Source organism: Sander vitreus, chromosome 9, assembly GCF_031162955.1.
Source record: "Sander vitreus isolate 19-12246 chromosome 9, sanVit1, whole genome shotgun sequence".
Classification (NCBI taxonomy): Eukaryota; Metazoa; Chordata; class Actinopteri; order Perciformes; family Percidae; genus Sander; species Sander vitreus.
In genome coordinates, this window is record NC_135863.1 from 6,810,665 (window position 1) to 6,834,282 (window position 23,618).

Consider the following 23,618-nt stretch of genomic DNA (forward strand, 5'->3'; position numbering starts at 1 on the left):
TCCCTCCTTGGACAACCTTCTGCCACTCATTTTCCAATTTCTTTTGAGGTGGAGCCCTGCCACTCTAGTCCCTCTGTGGAAGAATAGAGGAGGGGGAAAGGGGAAAATGGTTATTGAACTGCATATTAAAGTTTTACGAGTCTGAAATGTCCAGGGGCAACATTGGGTGCCAATCAGGATCACCACTAAAAAGAATCCTTTGTCAGTCCCTCCAGCTGGTTTAATGTTGCTACTTTCCCTTTCACCACCCTCTTTTCCATCCTTAAAGTCTACCACTCAGTCATGTCTGTCTCTGGTGTTTTGCTGGCGGTGAGTTAAATGTGCACGTCACATCTCAGGGTGAGGCCACATTATGTCAGGTTGTAGTAGCACACTCTGCCCACCCTCCAACCCCATACTCCTCATTTCCAACTCAATATTTGTCACATGGTGACAGAAAGTTTTTGTAGGATGAGACCAGATTGTCTCAGTCTATTTTTTTTGTCATTTTAAAATGGTTCAATAATGTGGGAAATGTACTAAATTACTGCAACTGCTACCAGCAAAAGACACAAGAAAAATTGTTATGCTTTTTCTGCTGCACTATCCGTAGAGGAATCTTTGGCCAGCTGCACAGCCTTATTTCTTTGTTTAGTCTGGTTAGTTTCACTATGTCTCACTGAGAAGATTTTTCAACTAACCGCAACAGTCAGTGTCCCATTCCGATACAACCAAAAGGACACAAGGGATGGGATGAAAGGTGTACAATAAATTGCGAGCAATCGAGGCTCAGAATGTGCTTCAGAATGTACCAAGTACATAATATAAAAAGCAGATGTGTGAGCAGTGTGACTGCAGCTGGTTAGCGACATATTCATGCTACGCACTCATGCTGCCAGAGAAGGATCATTACTGGCAGACAGCTGACTAGAGGGCTTTCATGCCTGGTGATGGTGTGTGTGCGTTTGTAAGTGTGAATGTGTGTGTGTGTGTTTGTGAGCATGTGTCTCTTTGATTAAATGTTTGTACGCAAAATATTGGCCATGCAACTTTCCACCTTTTGCCGGTGACTAATTTAAAAACAAGACACAAACGGTAAAGAGATTGACGGAAAATCACAGGCTGCCTCTCAGTCCAGCCCTTGGAGGGTAAGTATATAATAGCTGGCATTTGGCAGAACATTGGGACTAGCTGTGTTAGGGTGGACTTATGTTTTCTACATCCTTAGCCTGGCATGGCAGGGCATTTTCCTCATAGACCGCTTGAGTGGACTGGACAACACATTGCAGAAGCAGTTACTGTGGATAATAACTGCACATATTTCTATAATAACTTGAGATAATTAGTAAAAGGAGAAGCTGTGGCTTTGTGCCATGCCGTGTATGTCAGTCTACCATATATTTGTTATCAGCCTCAAATAACCCAGCTCTCTGGGCTAGTGGATACCTAATTTTATGTTGAACAGTGAACTCAAAAATCGAGTACAGGGTTTCCCGCAGCACTTTGCAGCTAAGGCAGCCGCCTAAGCAACACACGCCTGCCGCCTTAACTACGTTGTTACTCTGTCCTGTTTTCTCCCTTTCATTCCAAACCACACAGTTGACAACCTGCAGGTGGAGACAGGCTTGGACATAAACGCCGCGGGCTGCTGTGGACTTGTCAGTCTCGCAAGTGGTTTCAGGAAAGTGGCTGCATGTGTCCGACAATGCACAGAACATTAACCGGTACAAGCCTACAGCTGTCCGCGGACACGGAGTGCGGATAATGTGTCAGAGCCTCCCGGACAGGTGAACGGACACTCCTGCTTATCGGTCAATGGTTAATGATCGGTTAACATTTCATTTCAATGTTCTATCTTTTGGAAGGCTGGCTGCCAAAAATCGCCACTTACTAGCTAATTAATTAGCCTGAGGTAAACGATAGCTATCAGTAAACAGAAGTGATGTGGTGGCTGGCGTCTGGTGTTTGTGTGTGTGCATGTCGGCCTGCCCTCCGCGAAGCTCCGACATGCAGACAGCAGAGCAACAGAAGAAAGTAGCTGCACCTTTGCCAAAATGAAAATTGAAAAACTGAACTATTTTGGTACCAACATTTCCTCGCCATGTGGCAGATAGCCACATAGATATAGATAGAAATAATTTATTAATTATATATTATTATTTAAATTTAATATTTAGTGTTTAATAAATCATTTTTAAATGTAGTACAGAGTCTGTAGTCTATCGCACAAACAAGCGCGGAAAACCCCACCCTACCACCTTAACTAACACATTTTCTGCGGGTAAAGCTGGAGTACTAATTGTTCATAATTTTGAGGGATTTTTTTGGTGTGTAAATGGAGTAGTCCTATAATTCCGGGGCCGAGTAAACTGAGTAGATGTCTGTTAAGACACTGTGTTGCCATCCCTTATGTAGATTCTGAGGGCTTTTAGCGTGTCAAGCGTCCATGCAGTTATCCTAAAATATTCCAAAAGGCTGCGTCATCCATTGCATGCATTTGTTGCACTAGCATGCTAAACTCTCCCATTTGCCTCTGTTTTCTGTTCAGTTGTCGAACAAACCATTTTCTCTTCCATTTTGCTGTAACTCAGCAAATTTCAGGATCTCATTGAGCCACAAAAGAATCAAGAGATCCTAGTTTGACAGGCCAAAATGACATTACCTGACCTACAAACATTCTAGAGCAACGTGTTCCAGCCTTGCATTCTTGTAACTGCTTTATAATAATAATAGCCTTCCACTGGTTCACTGGTGGGACTCTTTTAATCTGAAGCAACAGCAGGACGTGTTTGGTTTGCACTAAAACTATTTCAACAGACTTCACCAGAATTCATTACAGCTGCAATAGCATTGCAAACGCGATAGTAGCTGTGCTATTGAAGCACATTTACCATGCTTCAGTTGCATGGTTGGTGAAATGCCTTTTTTGGCTGTGTTTCAGTACTCCAGACCACAATAAATCTTGTGTTTTGCAGGTGCTACAAAACTACTATAAGCTGAACATAGTGTACTTGCCATCACCAAAGCATAATGGTTTGGTCTTGTTCCCCTGCTGTGAAGGTGTAGTGGAAATGCACTTGCACAATACGTCACAGTTAAAGCTTGCAATACTGGGACAATAGAAAAGGGGTGTAATTTTAGTACCCCAATGAGGCCAATTAGTGCAATTTTGAAAATGCTATAATGTAGCAGTCACATTCATCACAGTGAATCACGCATTATTGTAAAAACACGAGTGGTGTATGAAATATTGCATATTGCACAAATGGATTTAAGTAGACCGTATATTTCACCCAAGATTTCATGGCAGAGGATGACTATTCATCACTTTGCACACCCGCATGCACAAAGACTCCTACTTTCCAGAAATTAAGTTAAAATGAAACAATCGGCAGCAGCTTTAGTCAAATAATTGTAATACTCCAACAGACAGGCTTCTGGCTGCCATTGGCTTGATTAACCACTGCTAATGCAAAACAGAGTCTATGCCGACTGCCATCTGAGGCAAAACTCGCATCAAAATGGCAAGCAGCAGTTTCATCAGTGTTGCAAACGCTGTCATCACAATTAGCCGCATAACTGTGGGCTACATGCTGCTCTCTGGCTCTAAGTTGAATTCCAAACTGTAAATTAACCAGAAATGTGAGTGTGCTGCATGAATTAGAGAGAATATAAACTTGCCAGGTGTCATGTTTGGTTGACTGAATTCTGATGATTAGGTTTCCATGTGTTGTTCAAAATTAATTACATAGTTTTGTACTTGGACATCAGAACTTCAGTGTTAATGACTTTTAGCCATGAAACCTTTCTCATTTTCTAAGCCACACGAATACTTTGGGTCTAGAGGTGGCTACATTGGCAAAATATAGTGACAATTATTGGATGGTTTTCCATCACATTTTGTACAAAGATGTTATCCTTTCACTTTACATCTAGAATGGGTCAAACTTTCCACCAGTCCAACACATCAGTTTATGTTAGAACCTAAAGCTAATGCCTATGCATATCAGACCCAATTTTTTTTTTTTTTTTTTTTTGTTCTTTGTCCCATTAGTGGTAAGATTGACTAAGAGTGGTAAGGACTAGGAAAAATGTCTCTCCATTTATCATTCTTTCAACAATCTTTTTTTTCTCCCAAATAATGATCATCACAGCCTAATGGAGCTGCCAGCATGGCTGTAGACTACCCTTTAACGTACACATGCATACTTCGACCCTCCACACGTTAACATATTCTTTGCCTCTAAACTGGAGGAGTATGTTCTGAGCTTTTCAGGGAAACCAGAAAAAGCACACCCATGACTTAACATTGCGGCATTTGTCCAGCAATTGAGGCTCATGCCAGGACTTAAAGACGGAGTCTTACAGTACAGCTGCCTGTAATCTTTGTCTCCTCTCCCTTTCGTTCATCAGCCTCTTTGCCACTCCACCCTCTGAGGTTGTGATTGGCTTTGGATATTGGATTTATTTGTTGTATCTCAGTAGAGAGGCCCCAAGGTTCTGTCGTCTCAGTCCACCAGCACCCACTTGCCACCCAGATCCTGGCTTCTACCTCTGACGAGCAGATTTACAGGACATATGGTTTCATATGCTGCCCCGTTTTTGTTGGATCGGTCCAATTCTTAATCCAGACAGATGGCTCTGCTCTGACTGCCAGACCACCAGTCAGGCTTCCTGCTCTCTAGTGTTGATGGCACAAGCAACTCCCATCTCTTACTTAATCAACAATGGGTTTTCGTTAATTAATTCATCAATCCTCATCTGAGTCTGCTTTATTTCTCAGTCTCCCTCATTGATGCAGACAGGTGCTCAGAGTTTAACTTTAAAGAAAGAGGCAAAGGTTGCGTCCTGAAAAGCTACTGATGAAGATGACTAATTTAGCCATTAGTGGAAATGACCACTTCTCCCAAAAATTGTTTTTAATTTGAAAGACAAAACTTTGTCCTGAATCATCGCTTGTTCCTTTACTGACTTTTCAGTCTAGCTTCAGGGCTTGAAACTCACTCACCAACTTCAATTACTAGCTTGCATATTAAAATCTGTCCCTACATTGCTTGACTGAATATCAATGCTTGCCTATTTAAAAGTGAGGCTTTCTGTGGACCTACTTTAAGGATTTTAAGTTTTCATGAGAAGTCCTGTCTAGTGATTTAGCTATTTTATTGTGTAATATTGTGTAGCATAGTTAGGGAAACAAAATACTATTGTACTGCCAATTAAAGAAAGGGGGAATGGCAACCACTTAGGAAGCAGCAAGAGATGACCGCTTCCATCCTCTCTAAGCAACTCAGGCTGCTGAAAATAATTTGAAACCTCAAGGTTTTTTTACTCAGGACACTGAGGCTTCAGAATGAGACAAAATAAAATCTGAATCCGGAGCTCACAGTATTACTTCCAGAGCTGATCATAAGCTGTCCTACCTATTGTTAGATAATTTTGAATACTGGACAGTATTCTTCTGCACATGCAAATACAAAACACAAAGCACATCTACAGTTACCGATTGATAGCCATATAGCAGCTAAATCATGAACTGAGAGATTTTAAGGACTCCGAATTTCCCCCTAGAAACAAGCGGTTAACCACTTGTACATTATTAATAATGAAATGTGTTTAAACATATTCCACTCTATTCTGGCCATGTACCAATCTTATTTTATTTGGTTAGGCTTAGTTTGTGTGGTCCAACAAGCTGCTTGATGAATGAACCCTCTTGAATCCCTCCTAACAAAAACAATTTGCAATTCTTTGTGTAATATGTTAATTATGCATTTAAAATTAAAATGTCACCCTTTGTACTCATAGTTTTGTAGTCAGGTCTGTGAAGAGCAGAACAAAGATAGTACTCACCAATGCCTAGACACCATACTGTATTTATGAAGCTCTTCAGGGCAAAGATGACTAATTTAGCCATTAGTGGAAATGACCACTTTTCCCAAAAATTGTTTTTAATTTGAAAGACAAAACTTTGTCCTGAATCATCGCTTGTTCCTTTACTGACTTTTCAGTCTAGCTTCAGGGCTTGAAACTCACTCACCAACTTCAATTACTAGCTTGCATATTAAAATCTGTCCCTACATTGCTTGACTGAATATCAATGCTTGCCTATTTAAAAGTGAGGCTTTCTGTGGACCTACTTTAAGGATTTTAAGTTTTCATGAGAAGTCCAGTCTAGTGATTTTAGCTATTTTATTGTGTAATATTGTGTAGCATAGTTAGGGAAACAAAATACTATTGTACTGCCAATTAAAGAAAGGGGGAATGGCAACCACTTAGGAAGCAGCAAGAGATGACCGCTTCCATCCTCTCTAAGCAACTCAGGCTGCTGAAAATAAAGTTTTTTTACTCAGGACACTGAGGCTTCAGAATGAGACAAAATAAAATCTGAATCTGGAGCTCACAGTATTACTTCCAGAGCTGATCATAAGCTGTCCTACCTATTGTTAGATAATTTTGAATACTGGACAGTATTCTTCTGCACATGCAAATACAAATCCTCATCACTGTTACCGATTGATAGCCATATAGCAGCTAAATCATGAACTGAGAGATTTTAAGGAATCCGATTTTCCCCCTAGAAACAAGCAGTTAATCACTTGTACATTATTAATAATGAAATATGTTTTAAATATATTCCACTCTATTCTGGCCATGTACCAATCCTATTTTATTTATTTGGGCTTAGTTCTTGTGGTCCAACAAGCTGCTTGATGAATAATCCCTCTTGAAGGAAAAAATGCCTTTTAATGCAGGCCATGTAAGGTAGCAGATAGCTTACTGCATGGGATTCAGTTGAGGTTATAAACCTTTCAACACAATCTTAGTATGGTTTAAGCGTTTCATTTTACAGGCATTTTCAGCAGGAATTGTACTTCTCATATACACAGTTATACACAGTTTGCCTTGCACAACTAGTATTTTTTACCGTTTGCTGCCCTTTAGACTTTAAATGCCTTGCTCAAGGCCCTTCGGTAATAACTGTTGGAGGACTAGGTTGTGCGTCCTGATATTTTTCAGCAGGTTCTGGTATTCCAAGCAGTTGTCCTCTTCTGTTGATGCTTCTGTTTTTACTTTTTTATGCTGCTCTCTCCTCTTTTTTTTCCCTGACAATGAATGATGGCACTTATCCCAGGTATGCACTGTGGCCTTGCCTGAAATGATTGCATGCATCTTTGGGCAAGCCCCTTTTCCATTGAAAGACATAGTTTCCATTTGCTGTAATGACAGAATAATGGCATCACACCTGGTGCTCCACCCTCATTTGCTTGCACGTACAAACACATGCACACCTGCACACGTATACACATGCACACACACCAATGCACTAAAGAAGAAACTTGGCCAAAACTGAGCAAACGCATACCTTCCTCTGACTAAGGGGTTGGAGGTGTTAGGTACGTCTACAGTTGCGTAGGGAATCTCCTCCCAGGCCATTGTTTTCACTCCCAACAGGCCTGCTGCTACCTTCACTACATACAGCTTTACCAATTCACCCTCTCCTTACATCCACGTGGAAACTCACAACCACCTTTCATTGGGTGTTCTGCACATACTTAAATACACTTCCTACTCCTACCCATCCTGTTTCTGTTTTCAAGGAAAACAAAACCTGCCCCCTGTTGTATAATGCTACCATCTGGATCCACAAAAGAACCTCACAAGCACCAGACCCCTACCTGCTGCCAAAAGACAGATGGAGTAGAGTTGAGCAGCTCATTGATTAGGAGTTTGTCAGAATATGTACTTGATGTATTGCATTGTTTTATTTATTCGACCAGTATTCTGCTGTTAGTCCACTCCAAATAAAAGTCTGTGTTTAAATGTTGAACCAGTCTTTGTCAATACAAGAGAATAAAAGCGCAAATTGATAAACGCTTGCTATTAATGTTTGTAAATACGAATGAACACCAACATGTACATTTAATGTAAAATACATATTTTATTTTAGGTCCAAATGTATGCCCATTATGCTCAAATAGCTGCATGCCGTAACTAATAGGTTGATTGCCATTTTCAATTGGCAGAGGAAAAACAAAAATCTTAACAATTGAGAAGCAGAAACCAATTATTTTGTTGCATTGTTGTTTAAAAAAATGACTAAAATGATGAATGAATTATCAAAGTAAGTTTTTTTTTATTTTATTGACTAATTGATTAGAAAAGAAAAGGTACGGGATGTTCGGAAGTTAAAACAAGTGTATTGAAGGTGCTTTTTGGTAGGGGACATAAAAGGGAAAAAGGTCCAAGGCATTCTTCTGGAAAAAGTTAAAAAGCCTTTATTCACATGGCTATTTCATGGTGTAATTCTAAAAACATAGACAATGCTTGTACATGTTACGTGCGTGCGGTAAGTGGGCAGAAGAGAGAAAGAGGAAGCAGACACAAGCTATGTTTCCATCCACACGTTTTTATCTGTTTTTATCTGTGTGGATAAGTGATATCGAATGAAAGATGCCTTATGGAAACAGTAAAATTTGATTGAATTTCATGAATATCGACTCAAAGGAAATACGTTCGGTCTCATCGGATTTTATCTTGATCGAAATACGGTTTATGCCATAAACGCTGATGTAAACGTTATTTGCCGAATAAATAATGAATTGCGATTAAGTTTTAGGTCATTTTATTGGTTGCAACCCGCCACAAAACGAAGAAGAAGAAGTTTTAGTTAATTTCCGCCCAGTATTTCCGCTCTGTTTGCATACATGGCGGGTGTCAACAAAGACAGATGGAAGTGGACGAACAAGGAGATGCACTACCGGGAGTGCCGACACAAATGTCCCTTATGATGCAACGATTGTCTACCACAGCCTGTAGTACGATTGATGGCCAGCCCTTTCTATTGACAAAATCCCTGTAGCCTTCAGCAGGGGGTCTAATCGGGACGTGAGTCCCGTCTATTGCGCCATACACCTGTGGCACAAGGTGCGCTCTGGAGTTGCCTTTCCAATCAGGAAAGGTTAACACATTGAACATTTTAAATTTAACAGCTTATTAACGTGCACTTGTTGCCCCGTGTGCGCTGATGCACTCATCTGTGACATTTCCGAATGCCTTCCTACAGTTGCTTAATAAAAGCGGGCTTTCCACACAAAAACGTAGCCTACATGTGTCATTAGTAGGCTATGAGAAAAAAATTAGATTTTAACTGTGTCAGGCTCGGACACAAATTTATTAATGCCTGTCAGGCTCGGTCCGGGTTCGGTCACGGCTCTGTCGGACGCGGGCCGGCCTCAGACAGAAAAATTCGGCCTGATCCGGACTCTACTGTACACATAGCTGTGCAGAGCTTGTTTTTATTTAAGTAGACACAAACATATTTATATTACAGATATCAAAAGAAACCTCCAAGTTGTGTTCTGAATCTGTCTTGGTGAGCCCTAATAACAAGGTCGCCCGTATGTGCCTTACAATTATGCTTTGCGTTGTATGTTTCATCTTTATCCTTCAGAACCATCAAGGCCTCTGTCCTTTAACTCTGATGGAGAATGGGTTGATGAATCAGCTCCACCCTATGGCAAATTCTGTGGTCTTGGTCAACGCGAGTCCTTGTAGTTAGAATCAGCTCAGAATGTTGGGTATGTGACTGGAGAGCAGGGACCCGTTTCAGGAAAGGTTTAACAAACTCTGAGTCTAACCCTGATGTCTGAGTTGATTTACCCTGAGATGGGAAACTCTGAGTTTTCGGTTCCAGAACAGCTGATATGAGTTGGTTCAATCAACTCAGTAGGTTCATGCGCGTGCACCACCACAATAAAAAGGCAGCATGAATGGAGCCATGATACTACGATTCACCATGGCAACAACCACAAACAAACGGGTCGGCGGAAATGCTCATGTGCACATACAACAAAATGCAAAATACATGAACAAATATTTTGTTAAAAAAGCAACATAGCAGCTGCTGCAAAAGAGAGAATTTGCGTGGGAGAAAATTGCTGCTAGAGTAAATGCACATATTCCAATATAGTGTATATCATATTTGATCATAAGTATAATATTACTGGTGAAATGGTATTGAACCTAATCTATTTCATTTAGGAGCAGTACTGCGGGCGAAAAAGTCCTAGGCCTAGTAATCCCATTCAGGCTGCAGCACCATCATTAACAGAGTTATAATTCATAATCTTTTATTTCAAAGGGTTTACATCATTTACCTGCAATACTGTGGAACTCCTTTTTAATGTCTCTTACTGGTTTGTGGCCAGGGAACACTACAAAAACGTTTAAAAAACGTTTCAGAGTGAGTCACACTCTTCTGACGACGCTTTGCTATACAGTGGTTTTACTAAAATGCTCCGCATCACCAATGTTGTAAAGAAAACTTCCATTTGCAAAAAAAAATGTAATGTGACACAAATAATCTGCTTGGATGTAGAGCATGTCCACGATGGGTGACGTTGGTGATATGAGGACGGATAAGGTTACGTAGGATACAACTGATAGACTGGGAAGAAAAACGATACCGCTCAAATAGGTAGTTATCTGGAAATTAAAATGTGTCGGGGCCTCAATATCATCTCCCGACGTATGTTTAACACCCCGTGAAGTAATGCAGCTTCTTCTTCATCAACGGGATCGTCGACAAAAGGAAATGCCATGTTTTGAGGGGAAAAAAAAGTTTTATAAAATCTTAGTCTTATTAGTCGTTTTATAGTAACATGGTTAATAAACCAACCCTGTTTTTTTATTCATGCAGATACAGTAACAAACTGTGCTAAAATGTGCCTGATACAGACTGAATGAATGAATGAGGAAATGAGAGAGTGCTGTGTCAGAGGGAGGAGACTGAGAGAAACTCGAGGTTTCTTGAAGAAAACCTGCTCCCGACCAGGTTAGGTTCACAGACTCAGTTACCATAGTAGCTGACTCTGAGGTTAAGTTACCTCTCTTTCTGAAACAGAAAACCCAGAGTTTCCCTCATCTCAGGGTTTTCCCTAAACCTGCTTTCTGAAACGGACCCCAGGACTGATTGATGCCTGCGCCAGTAGACTATATCCTCTTCCTCATGGGCAACAAAAATGATACTTTGTGTTTCTTGGTTTTATCTACATAACAGGAATGTTTCTCTGTAATTTCAAATGTATTTTAATGTGTCAAATTGGTGTATAGGCTGGCAAAAGTCAAAATTGCTAGTAATGAATCCATTACGTTAAAAGAATATAGGCGGACTTGTATCTTGTTTTTCATATCTCCCAAACTGTTTACACTGTTACATTTCGTTGACTATTTCTGCATCATGATGACTTTAGTAGGTATGAACACAGCAGCTGTTTAGGGGATAAATGTTTGGTTGTAGAGCACGCCCAGCAACCTAAAAAAACCCTACCACGGATAATAGTCACTGCCCAGAGAATTTGTCCAGAAAAAGTGATATCCACCAGCTGGTGTCCTAGTATTGAGTGTATATGTCATGGTCTCCATGGTGACTCCGGCTTATGCATGTGTACACACACACACACACGCACACACAGATGGACAAGATTTTGGAAGCAGCCATGCGTATTGTCTTGGACAGATTAAGGCTGAATCCATTTTATGCTCTGAATTTAAACAAGGGCATTTGTGTTTGACTGTGAAGGGAATGCTGAGAGAACACTGGTGACCTCATCAGTCTGTGAACAACAGGCATCAAGCACTACTGTTTATGATGAGCTGAAACTAAAAATGAGTTTATCTGTGTCTCATTTAGAGAAAAACTGTTCCTGTGGCACCTGAAGCTCATCTTTCCTCAAAGTAGTACAGAGTTCATTCAGAGGCGGTGAGTTACACAATTTCTTGAATAATATGCCCATAATATTTCTGCTGAAGCGTCCGTGTTTTGCCAATTGAAATCAAATTATCAATACTATCTCAATACTCAGGAGTGTGCTTGTTGCTGTCAGGAACATTTCAGTAGATGGACCACATTGGTCCACAGTCTGCGAGTTGGCAAGAGTGACCATTAAGTTATATATGTTTGTCCAGGGTTGTTAAAGCTACACAGAGATTATACATTGTGATTTGACTTGATTTGGATGTTAACAATCTCTTTCTTCTTTTAGGGTGTCAGACAAGCAAACCTTGGAGCAGATCTTGACCCCTTATATCCACCCTACAGAGTCGGACCCTGTGACACGTCAAAAGTGAGCCTTTTCACATCCACACTATTTTTGTTCTGATTGTACGAACACACCGATCCACCTTTTTTAACAAGGATCCACCTTCTTTTTTTTTTTTTTTTACCCAAACCCCAACTCAATACCAATCTGGTGCTCTGTCTTTCCAAAATGTAAAATCTGTAAACCTCTCTGTGGCACTGATGTGTAAGCTACCATGAGGCTGTAACTACGGATCACTTAACTAAAGTGGATACGTTTATACCCCTATATGCTTTTTAGGCTTTTAAAAACATGATTGCTTTATAAAATTGGGTCATTACAACACAGACATACCATCATGTTCATGTTAACATATGTTAACATGTGGTAACATACACAGTTGAAGCTGTAGGATTCCGGTGTTGTCATCAGGCACAGACCTTAAAAACAGCAGTGAGCTGCTGTGTAAATCAGTGGTCGTTGTTAGTTATTTATTCAATGGGGGCCTTTTGCTACAGGCCATTTGGACCTTGTACAGCTGAAGTGTAAACTGTGTCCATATTGGCAATAAGTCCAAGGGCTTAAGTTAAAGTGTACAGTATGTAGCTTTATCGCCATGTCTGTTTGGTTATATTGAATTAAATTGTTGCCATGAACTTCAGTTCCTGCTAAATCCTTCAGCAAAGCCAGAAACCCCTGATTAATGTGCTGCATTTAGTGGAAGAAATTCCACTACTGAGTTGTTTTGGTTCAGTCACTCGACTCATGAATAGAATTTGAAAACTTAACAATGTGATAATAGACCCAGAGGTCGACAACAGTTTGATATATGGTTTGGAAGGCCTTATAATGACTCCTGCTCAGCCCATTGTTTTCTCTTGAAAAGTTCAAATGAGCAGTTTTGCTATTGACAACAACTGTGAAGCTGTGTTTAGTTACTGGATTCTCGTGTGCATAACAACTGGGAATGAGACTGGGGAAAACAAAGCTAATTGAATTGCTCACAATAATTGATGTTAAAATGCATATACTGTACAGTAATATCTGCATTATTGCAGCATAGTATCAATCCAACACAATCCCTAATCTCAACACCAGTGTGACGCAGTTACATTCATTTGCTATTGCATCATATTGTCCTGGGATCATTACATAGCATATGAGCTTTTTGTGTTGTTTAAAACTGTGTTGTCAAGATGCAGCCTGAGCACCACTGCTGCACACATCAGTCAGTAGTTAAAACACAGAAATATAATGACCTATTGTATTTCAGTTTTACTTACTATCCTCACAAATATATTTTCTATTCCTAATTAAATGAACTGTAAATTGTGAAGTGTATGAATTAGTTTAACACTCTGCTGATCTGTGCCACCACATCTTTTCACAATTTTGCTCAACATGATTGTGAATGTTTCCCATAGAGTATATTAATAGACTGCTATTGATAGGTTCAATTTACCCTAATGTAACTAAGGAAAAAAATCAGTTTGTGAATTTACAAAAGAACTATTATTCAAAGGTCATTACATGTCCTTATCTTTAATATCAACTCAATCCAATTTCAGTCACACAGGATTGGTTTGGTGTCACAATCTTACCTTCCTGCATTTCTCTTTGTAATTTTGCTCTTGCTTCAATTCCTTTTTCATTTCCCAGGCTCATGTTTATCCCAACATGAACTGCAGTCTTTCAACAAGGCAGGCTCTTTGATTGCAGAACATTAGTATTTCTAATCTGAACCTCGAACAGAACAGCGATCTGACTCCTCTGACCTAACCTCTCTACTGATAACAGTCAGCAGTAAGCAATCTACTACAACTACAGCCAGAGCATATTGCAGACCGTAGTAGACGCCTAACTTGATCCAGTGCCAACCATTTGGACACAACCTCTGCTTAGTCTAGATTCAAGTGAGTTGGGTTATACTCTCCATGGCCCATTGGTTGGCTGTTTACAACGGGCTCAGGTGCCGTGGCCGTCAGTTGCATGGTGGATTGTCCCTTACACAAGAAATCTCAGTCAGGGCCTATACATATATCAGTCAGCATACCAGACAATTGTACCAATGGGTCTCGCCTGTGCTACACTCAATGAGCTCTTTGTGTTTTGACCTTTATGGTAACCAGCTTAGGACATTTTGTACAGTTCTTTGTCTTTCTTAGGTTGTAGTTGACTCTTTAACATCCTGTGTTGAATTTCTGTTTCAGGTTGAAGATGTATGTGCACACTCCGTTCGATCATGTGAAAGTCTTCATGAAAGCAGAGGGGAGAAAGGCTAACTCTGTGAGGTGAGATTTACTTTCTACTTGTCACCTGTCTCAATTCTTATGAATACGAATGTATAAATGTGATACGTCCTTGATTCCCATAGAAACAGCAATACTGTTGATACTGAGCTACAATAAGCTAATACTGGTCACATATATCCATATATCCTCTAGAAGAATTTAGTACTAAGTTGCAATGCAGTTATACAGATACCAACAAAAATGTATACAGCCAAAACAAGTGGAGGTGATGCAAGTGATTGGAGTTACAAATGTTGCCCTGCACAGTACATCATAAGTAGTAAAACAAACACGTATTATATACGTATAATATATAATTTAAAGATAAGATACAGGGTTATATTAATTTCATAAAATGTGTCAGAATCCTGTCATTGCTGAGGCATCCAGTCCGTGTGACCATTCTGACCGTTCGATTGGACTTGCCTTGACTGATTTATTCAGCGTGTATCAAATCGAAATAATTTCTTCATAAGCATGACATCACTGACTTGTAAATTCCTGCTAAGCTACACAGACTTTTGGCAGGCATTAAGAGGGTTTTCTCCTCCCCTTTTGACTTTGATTCCAACATTGAGAAATGCCATTGATCAAGAAATTGTATCTCAATCTTCCATTCCTTCACTCTCTTTCTCACTCACGTTTCCATAGCTTCTTTCCTGTATGCTCTCTCTTCCTGCCCCATCTGTCTGTCTTTTTGGGGGGTCAGCAGGATGGTGTTGATAGCACCAATTTGCTGCGCCTACTTTCGGATTCTTTGGCTGTCCTCCATTTCCACTTAGTCATGAGTGAATGATGATCCTCGGTGCTCATAATCATTGCCCTCCTGGCCAGTATGAAACGTCATGAGACCTCCCATCCCATCCTTCATTTTTTATAGCCACAAATACTCCTTTTGTTTTTTTAGGGCTGCACACACTTTCTAAGCAGATACATTATATTTGATGGCAGCATATAGGGAGGAATTACTAATAGACAAATATAGAGATGTGACATGCAAACCAAGATTTAGCATGAGCTGCCAGGCTGCCACGTTTTACCCTTACATGAATTTAATGAGAGATTGAGTACTTTTAAATGTGTCATTATCTCTGAGCTCACACACCTTTACAGTGTCCCCTTCATAATGGCATTACAGGCATATTACATTTGTCATTACAAGGTAGTTTATAACACTGCATACAAATAGATTAATAATATATAAGGCTCAGGTCAGGGTTCTGTAGATTTTCACCCCAAAAAACCCAGATTTCTTAGGACTAGCTGGTGATAAAGTGATTGTGAGGACAGCTCAGAGTATGCTTCTGCTAATATGATGTGGAAGGAAAAACGTGGAAGGAAAAATTGGCAGGAAAGCAATATATTTGCTGACTTATGTTTTCAGATCAGGACAGTCCCTAGTCACAAACAAGAAATGCTGGAACTGCAAGTATACTAAATAACCACAAAATTGTGATTAATACGATTTTGCATACTGCCATAGTTGCATCTGGTTTAATTTTTGCTCATATAATATTCACTTCCCATATATGGATGCAGACTACATTACACTTAGACACAAACAAGACACACCTCTCACCCTCCATAATGTTAACAATAATCTGAGCTGGAGAGCAGGCATTGGGAAAACTTGATGAACAGCGCGTGTACTGTTCACATACCAAGCACACAGTGTTTTTTTCTTCTTTTAATAAAATTTTTAAAAAAAATGTCAAACTTGTCCACTGAGAACCAACATATCTATGGATTGAGTATGTCATGATTTTTTTCAGGCTGTCAAAATCCTGCTTCGAGTGGACACCAATAAATGATTCATAACATTCACAACAGTGTTACCAGTTTCCGGAGAAATATTTCATAAATGATTCCTAACAGGTATTAGTCTGACACAGACTTGGAGAAAGAAAACTGTATCTTGACTGTGTCCTGTCAAGTCTGTGGTAATTATTAGTTTAGTTGCATGAATCTCCCTCTCTCCATCCCACTTTCTCTCTTAGTAACCTTTGCTTGTCATAACTTAAGATCTTGAATATGAGGTTGTATAATGAAGGACTGTTAAGTCCGTAGTTACATTTTTGTAATTTGTGTTTATTATCAATATTATACAAAATGTACTATGGATGAATGGAAGTGGGGAAAAATGAGTATGCTGGTCCAAGGGGACTTACATTAACTAGGTACAGTTGCATAACAGGAACATGGCCGCAGACTATAGCTCTAATAAGAAGAGAGACCCCTAAAGAATGAGCTCACATCCCATTTAAGGGGTCCCAAACAAGGTCAAAGCATTACAACCACAATGGGGACTCCACATTTTTGAATAATGCTGAAGAAAGCTATTCATTTTGAAACGCATTATTAATGTTATAAAGTCATAGACCACAGTAATCATGGCTACTCATTCCAGTAAAGGAGCTCTTGTGCTAAACTAAACATAGCTGTGTAACCAGTCAACATTCTCTTACTGGAAAGGAGACAGCCTGTGCATCAAGAGAACCATTCACACCCTTCTGGAAGTTTGTTTGTGTTATTTTTCATGTTAATTTTGTATTCATCCAACTCTTGAGATCTAGAGGATGCCCTTTCCTCCTTTCCCTTACCTCTTCTTTTCCTCTCAGCCTGTGGACGTTCCAGAAGTAGACATGCTGTTTTGACATTTGCAGCCAAAAAAGGAAACCTCTGTGTGCATTCAGTTTTTTTTAACCAGTGTTGTGGACCCATCAGACAGTGATGTTTCTGTCCTGTCCAAGCAGTGCTTTCTCACACATATTTGTGGCAAACCCCCACCTTAGCACTCCTGTGCCTGTCGATGTGCTCTCCCTCAGCTTGCCCTAAAGCAATGTTCAAGTTTGTTTCTGTGCAGCAGATGCTTCCTCAAGTCTGCTGCAATGCTGGACTGGTTTTGGGTACTGTTACTAAAATAGCAAGCAGATTATATTGGATAACTGTTCAGTATCACAGTTGGATTGTTGTAATTTTTATACCTGTATAAATATGTGGTAATCCTTATTTATTGAGTTTCCAGTCAGCCTTGTCTGTACTTTATTACATTATAGCCCCGGATATGCTTGAAACTAACTAGTTCAAATGTTGTGTTGTCACGCCAAGTCTAAAGGCAAGAGTTTGTACTGTATATGTGTTCTGAATGCCCACATTTGAAGGCAGTGAAAAGATTGCTGTCATAGTGAGGACGAGAAGCATAATCCGTCACATTTAGACATAATGGCTCGCACTTTCGGGCAGTTTCTCCTTAAAGGCCTGGTGGTACACTCATTTGTGCACATGAAACATCTCGTCAATCCAATCTGCACCTCCATCCAAAAATGGATATGCAAAAAATTAAGCATAATCCTACTATATATTTAAAATGTTGATGCTATGGATAGTGGTTGATGGCTTTTAGATCAAAGCAACAATCAAATGGGTAGCACTCATAATAAGTCATTGCAATGTCATTGGAACATTTTCTTCAAATTCACTGTTTATGTTGTCCAAAATGTGCATGCTATATATTGGTTCACATATTTCAGAGATCTGCAAATTCTCACATCAACAGTTTGGCATGAGCAGCATTCGCATCTTTCAAGGTCTGATGTGTTCATTTATAAATGTGCCCCTGGTCTGTCATTACTTTAATAGTATTGGCAACAACAACAATAAAAAAAAAAAAGCTGACATAAAAAATCCACACAATCCTGGAAGCCTTTTGCAGCCAACAGCATGCAAATACTGTCCAAATACAAGAACAACCCAAACAAGAACGGATTTCTTACAATTTGTTACAGTGAGTCAATTTCACAAAGCAAAGCTGGTACCAACTGGTAGGCAGCCATGGACAGGTCCGATTTATTTTTGCACTAAATTATTCTGAGTTTTCAACATTATTAGTTTATATTATATGTGTTTTTAGTATCAAAATATGTGCAGTTTTTGTCCATACACCTTACCACTGCTATATCTGTGCTGATCTCTGTGCAGGTCTTAGCAGTAGAGGGGAAAACAATAGGAACCTCTCTGAAGAGAACATCACTCTTGCCCTCTGTTCTGTTCATTCACTAGAACACTATATAGAGACCAGATGTGTGCGTGTTCTTGGCTGAGCCATCCAGCCGTGTTTCTAGAAATGGCCAGACCTTTAACAATCACATCAGCACCACAGGGAGCCACAATCTGCTTTGCTATCTACCCCTCTCCTACTGTTGTTTACATACACTCATGTTTTTGTTTAGTTTGTGTTTCCACAAAAATAAAAAATAACATCCGCGAAACAATAATTAATTACATGTTAGACATAAAACCAAATGAAATGGAAACAGTACTCTGGCTGGTATGCACATTGCAAATACTAAGTGTAGGTATCCTGCTTTCTTTAATTACTTTGCACATACCAGCTTCACAAAATGGTTTCAATGCTTAATCTTTGACCCTGTCGTTGGTACTTTTTTTTCTTTCTAACCTAGAATCTATCTTCACATAGGCTATTCCTACTCTTCTGATGTGGGGTTGAGCTAGAAATACCCTGCAGCAACCAATTGTTGTACTGTGGGAAGAAATGTCCTGTGTTTTGAGACCCAAAGGCTATCTCTTCTCTCTATCCCTATCTCCTTGACATTTTGCCATGGATTTGTGGAAAGGGAGGGCTTCTTGGAAGTTGGCCCACCAGTAAAGACCTGTAAATGTCACATTATAGCAGACAGCTTTGATTGGCTTTGTGAGTGGGTGTCTACCTGGGCGGTTCTCAGTCTGCTTCTGCTTTTAGCAAAACAAACAATGGCTCAACAATCCTTAGTCTGGCACGGGTTCGACACTTGATGGGGGTGGTGCCAGTTACTGTATATATATCCAAAATATATGATGCCTCATATTTTTGTGTTGACAGCCTAAGCTGGATGGTTCTGAATCAGTTGAGTGTAGAGGCAAGCCTTGTCTCCCAAGAATCCAGTTAACCATTTAGTCTGGTGATTTATGACCATTCCTAATGCATGACAGGACTACTTAGAAACAAGACTAGACTGATGTCATCTTATACAAAAAGCTAAAGGAGGGGTAAGAGACCCGCTTAATGTGAGAGATGTTGATTCTTGGTAAAGTCAGTTTCCATCTCTTGAGATGAAAACCAAGCAGGATCTTCAATGTGCCAAGCCATGACTTTAATCTCTATCAACCCTCAAAAATAGTGTCAGCCATCAATGTGCCTCAGGCTGCTGGAAATAAAGGCCAGCAGTTGCTAGTTAAAAGGTTTTAACAGTGGCCATTTTTACTCTGTCTTTGTTGCTACTTAGCAAACTTCAAATTACCTAAAATGAGCCAAATGCACATAATTTACCTAGCATGCTGTAACTAAGTTGCCTTGTAATGGTCTTTTTTATGCCTCAATTTTATCTGAAATAGGTACCATCAGTTGGATATTTGCAAGACCCTAAGGGACAACCTGAGCTACAAAACACTGATTGAATATCCTGTGCTGCATATTGTCCTTGGAGATCATTGGAAGGAGTATCCACTAAAAGGACCAGGTAAACAAACTCCTTATCTAGCTTTAAATGTCATGGCCTTAAGCTAGTGTCTGCCCCAACATTAACCTACTAATGCTTTATTGGCAAGAACTAATTTCTTCAACACTATATTTAGCTTAATGCGTATGTTTTCTGTTACTAAACAAAAGGGTGGATATACAACAGGAGTCAAAACCCTTCTTAGCCCTAAAACGCCAACCCCTCTCCACTGACCAATTCCAACAGCATTGTATCATGTCCTGGTTTCTCCAGCTGAGACTTGGAGACTCCCTGTTCCCTTATTTTTCACTATGGCAACATGCTACCCCAACGGAAATGAGGGTGTTCTGCTCAGCATCATACACAGCAACTCAACCTCAACAGCGACAGTGGCCAAAAAGAGGATCAAACATGGCTTACTTTTGAGCGGTGATCTCATGAGTTGTGAAATGACAAAATATGAGAAAACAGGAGATTAGCCTGTGGCTTTTCTCACCTGTTTGTCTCTCCCAGTGTCGAATGTTTAAGGACAAGATGAGTCATGACAAAGTAGGACTGCATATCATGTAAAAGCATACAGCAGTTTGCTCCCACTCAGATGTGCACAGTATGGTCAAACTGTGTATATCTCAGTAGGGTTAGTATGGTCACAAAAGACCACACTGACCCAGTATCATTACACTGTCAGACCCAGACAGGCTGAATGACGAATTAGGGTGTGTGTGTGCGTGTGTGCGTGTGCGTGTGCGTGTGTGTGTGTGTGTGTGTGTGTGTGTGTGTGTGTGTGTGTGTGTGTGTGTGTTTTCAGTGATAAGGCCTTGGTGCCACACTGTTTTGCTATATTGTTAGCCATAGAAACATCCTGATAATTGCAAATGCCATCGCATGGGAAGCTGAGAAGGACGTGATAAAGAGCAATCGGACACTGGCAGGGAGGATAAAGTGATGTTGAGGGTCCAGCAGGCTCCAAACATGCAGCATGCAGTTGGTCAGTATTCTAGTTTAAACTACATTCAGTCAGTCAAGACTGACTCTTTGCTGCAAATGTATCTACCCTTTTGTAGGTGCTTTCTGCTCCACTATGTTTTTCCAGGATAATTAGGCTAGCCTTGTTATACAGGTAACAATAGCTTGACTTTTGAAGCGAGAAGAGGTGTTTGAATGGCATGTAACAGTGTCGCCCATGTATAGAGGTGGTGACATCATGACTGCCAGCCACATGGGTGTCATAATGAATATGTGAATATCGGAGGCTGCATAATACTGAGACATCTTACTCATGGAACCATGGTTACAAAAATAACCAAGATTTATGTCTATGTTTCTATTCTGTTCTAATTCTATTAAATGTTTGTTTTCATCAGTAATGTTTTTTTCAACATTGGACTAAAGCGGGCCTATAATTTTTATTTATGGTCAGTTGAGAATGCACTCAACCCAAGACTCAAACTCTTAATTCACCTCAACTTTATAAGCTCAAAAATGGTGAATCCTTTAAATTCTTTAAGTAATGGCCCGTGCTGAAGATAAATGGTTAATTGGAGGCAAGTATAGCTTTTTAATTGTCTTGTGTTACAACACAGAGAAGAAAATCAGATTTACATTAATTTTTCTATTACATATTTGGGCTCAACTTGCTTACCATTTCTTGGAATAGAGGCGAAAATGTGTTGGCAAAAGTGTCTGACGTTTAGAGTAAATTTTACATAAATGGGTTCATGCGTTTTTAAAATTTAGCAGACTGTGGGTAGACCATTTTTGGGAGTAATTGCTTATAATTCACAATTATTGTTCTTGCCATCATTTATTCTGCAGCCTTTCTTTCACACATGTCCACCCTACTTTATTGCATAACTAATTTGCTTGGCACGCTGCCTCATCCTGGAAACCAGCATGGAGCCAAACCATAGCGTCATCATTCACAAACTGCCTGTTCTGTTCCCTTCTTTCTCACCATTTCTGTTTAAGCATGACCCCAGCTGTGCTCTAACCCTCTTTGTGCAACTGACCACTCTGATGACTTGTGTATACATTTGGACATGCAAGACTTTTATTGTTGCAAGAGCCGTTTTTAAATCATGTTTTTTTAAACAAATCAGGTCATATTGTTTCAGCTGAATCTGCATCAGCCTGCAATAGTTTTGCAACAAAGAAGGAAGGGGTGGACCGAGAGAAGGACGATGTGATCCAAGTTTCACCATCCCTGCATGGAGCTTGCACCCCGGGGGGGACCAACATCTGGACAGGAACCCCGGAGACCAGACCTAAAACTGAACCCCTACAAGTGAAATGGGCCAAGATGGAAGCAGGGAAGGGAGAGATGGAGGAGGGAGAGATCATAGACAGTAGTGATGAAGAGAAAGAGGAGGAGGAAGGTAATACTGAAGACAATACCCCATGTGGAAAGAGCTTTGATAGTGCCAAAAGCCTTGCTAATGACATGGGGGTGATTAAAGATGAACCAGCAGACAGTGTGGATGTTAATGTTGATGATGGTTTTAATAAACACAGTGACAGCAGTAGGGGTCAGTGTATAAATGAGGACATCTCTGGTTCCATGATGATAAGTGAGCTGTCAAAGAGTGCTGAGGTCAGCATGACCAGGGAGGATGCTGTGAAAGACCCGGGGCCTACCAATCTCTGTCATGATGAAAATGAGTCAGCTAATGCTGCTGACAGCTGTGGACTGGAATGATAATGCCCAGATGTTCAGGGTGAAATGAATGACGAGGCCGACATATCTAACAGGAAGTCATCAATCTTGTGTCAGTGTACTGTAGAGTGGACCAATGCCACGCAACAGTGTTTTCAGTTGTTTTAAACGGATTGTTTTAAGAAACAAGAACCATGGTTGATACCGCTACATCATTGTATATGTGTGGAATCATTTCAGTGTTAATGTTTATAATTTAGATTTAGCTAATCTGCCTGGAAGCATGCTTTCTTAAATAAAGACTTTATTTTGGAAATATTTTTGTGTTTGGTTTATACTGCTTCTCATGTGTGGTGGATGTGGCCACTAGTATCAGACCAAGCGCATGAAAAATATAGTTTTTAGCTAATCTCATATGTATATCAATTAACTCATTTTTTTTGGGCCGACCTCTAGCTCACCCAGTAGAGTGTGTGCCAACCACAAGCTAAGCTGCTTGACTCTGATTGGCTAACAGCTAGCCAATGAGAGCCTGGCTATCAGCATCCTTTACCCAGCGCGACTGGGCGAGCTCATGACTAGTAATGAGCTCAGGCAACACCACGTCAGACTGACCAGGGGTCTCATTTATAAAACTGTGCGTAGGATCCTTAATATAAGTGTACGTACGCCCAAAAGCCCAAAATGGCATACACCAAAAAAAAGTCTGATTTATAAAACCGTGTACGCACACCTGTAAGCAATGTTCCCTTTATAAATCAGAGATTACCTACAAGTGTGCGTACGTGAATCAGCCTCTTATCCCGCCCTGTACACGCCGATTTTTAACCATAAATAGTCAATGCAAAGCACCTCGTGAATGCTGATCAGTATATGAATGACACTGGCAGTTGTTACACCGAATCATGATGACTGGCGGAGAAAAGGCAAAAAACTTCTCAGACGTTCAGGAATTGCTAAAAATTGAATTATAATGTTGGCCTGTTCTTGCACAGTGTAGGGGAACCTGATCTATAACTACATGTATTAATAATACGTCCAAAATGGCAGGCGTTACGGCTCTCGGGGACAGCTTCGATATACCAGATGTACTGTATATAATAAGATTTAACAGAACTAT

The 23,618-nt window shown here is 40.1% G+C and overlaps 1 protein-coding gene across 1 annotated transcript in view; it reads left to right on the forward strand.

Moving 5' to 3' along the window:
• znhit6 (zinc finger HIT-type containing 6) overlaps positions 1-22,540 on the forward strand; it is a 29,862-nt gene extending 7,322 nt beyond the window's left edge. Inside the window, exons 5-9 of the mRNA XM_078259907.1 lie at positions 11,672-11,740; positions 12,024-12,104; positions 14,270-14,350; positions 19,742-19,866; positions 21,960-22,540. Coding sequence (XP_078116033.1) covers positions 11,672-11,740; positions 12,024-12,104; positions 14,270-14,350; positions 19,742-19,866; positions 21,960-22,540 — 937 coding nt within the window. The remainder of the gene's footprint in view (positions 1-11,671; positions 11,741-12,023; positions 12,105-14,269; positions 14,351-19,741; positions 19,867-21,959) is intronic.
• The last annotated feature ends 1,078 nt before the right edge of the window (positions 22,541-23,618 follow it).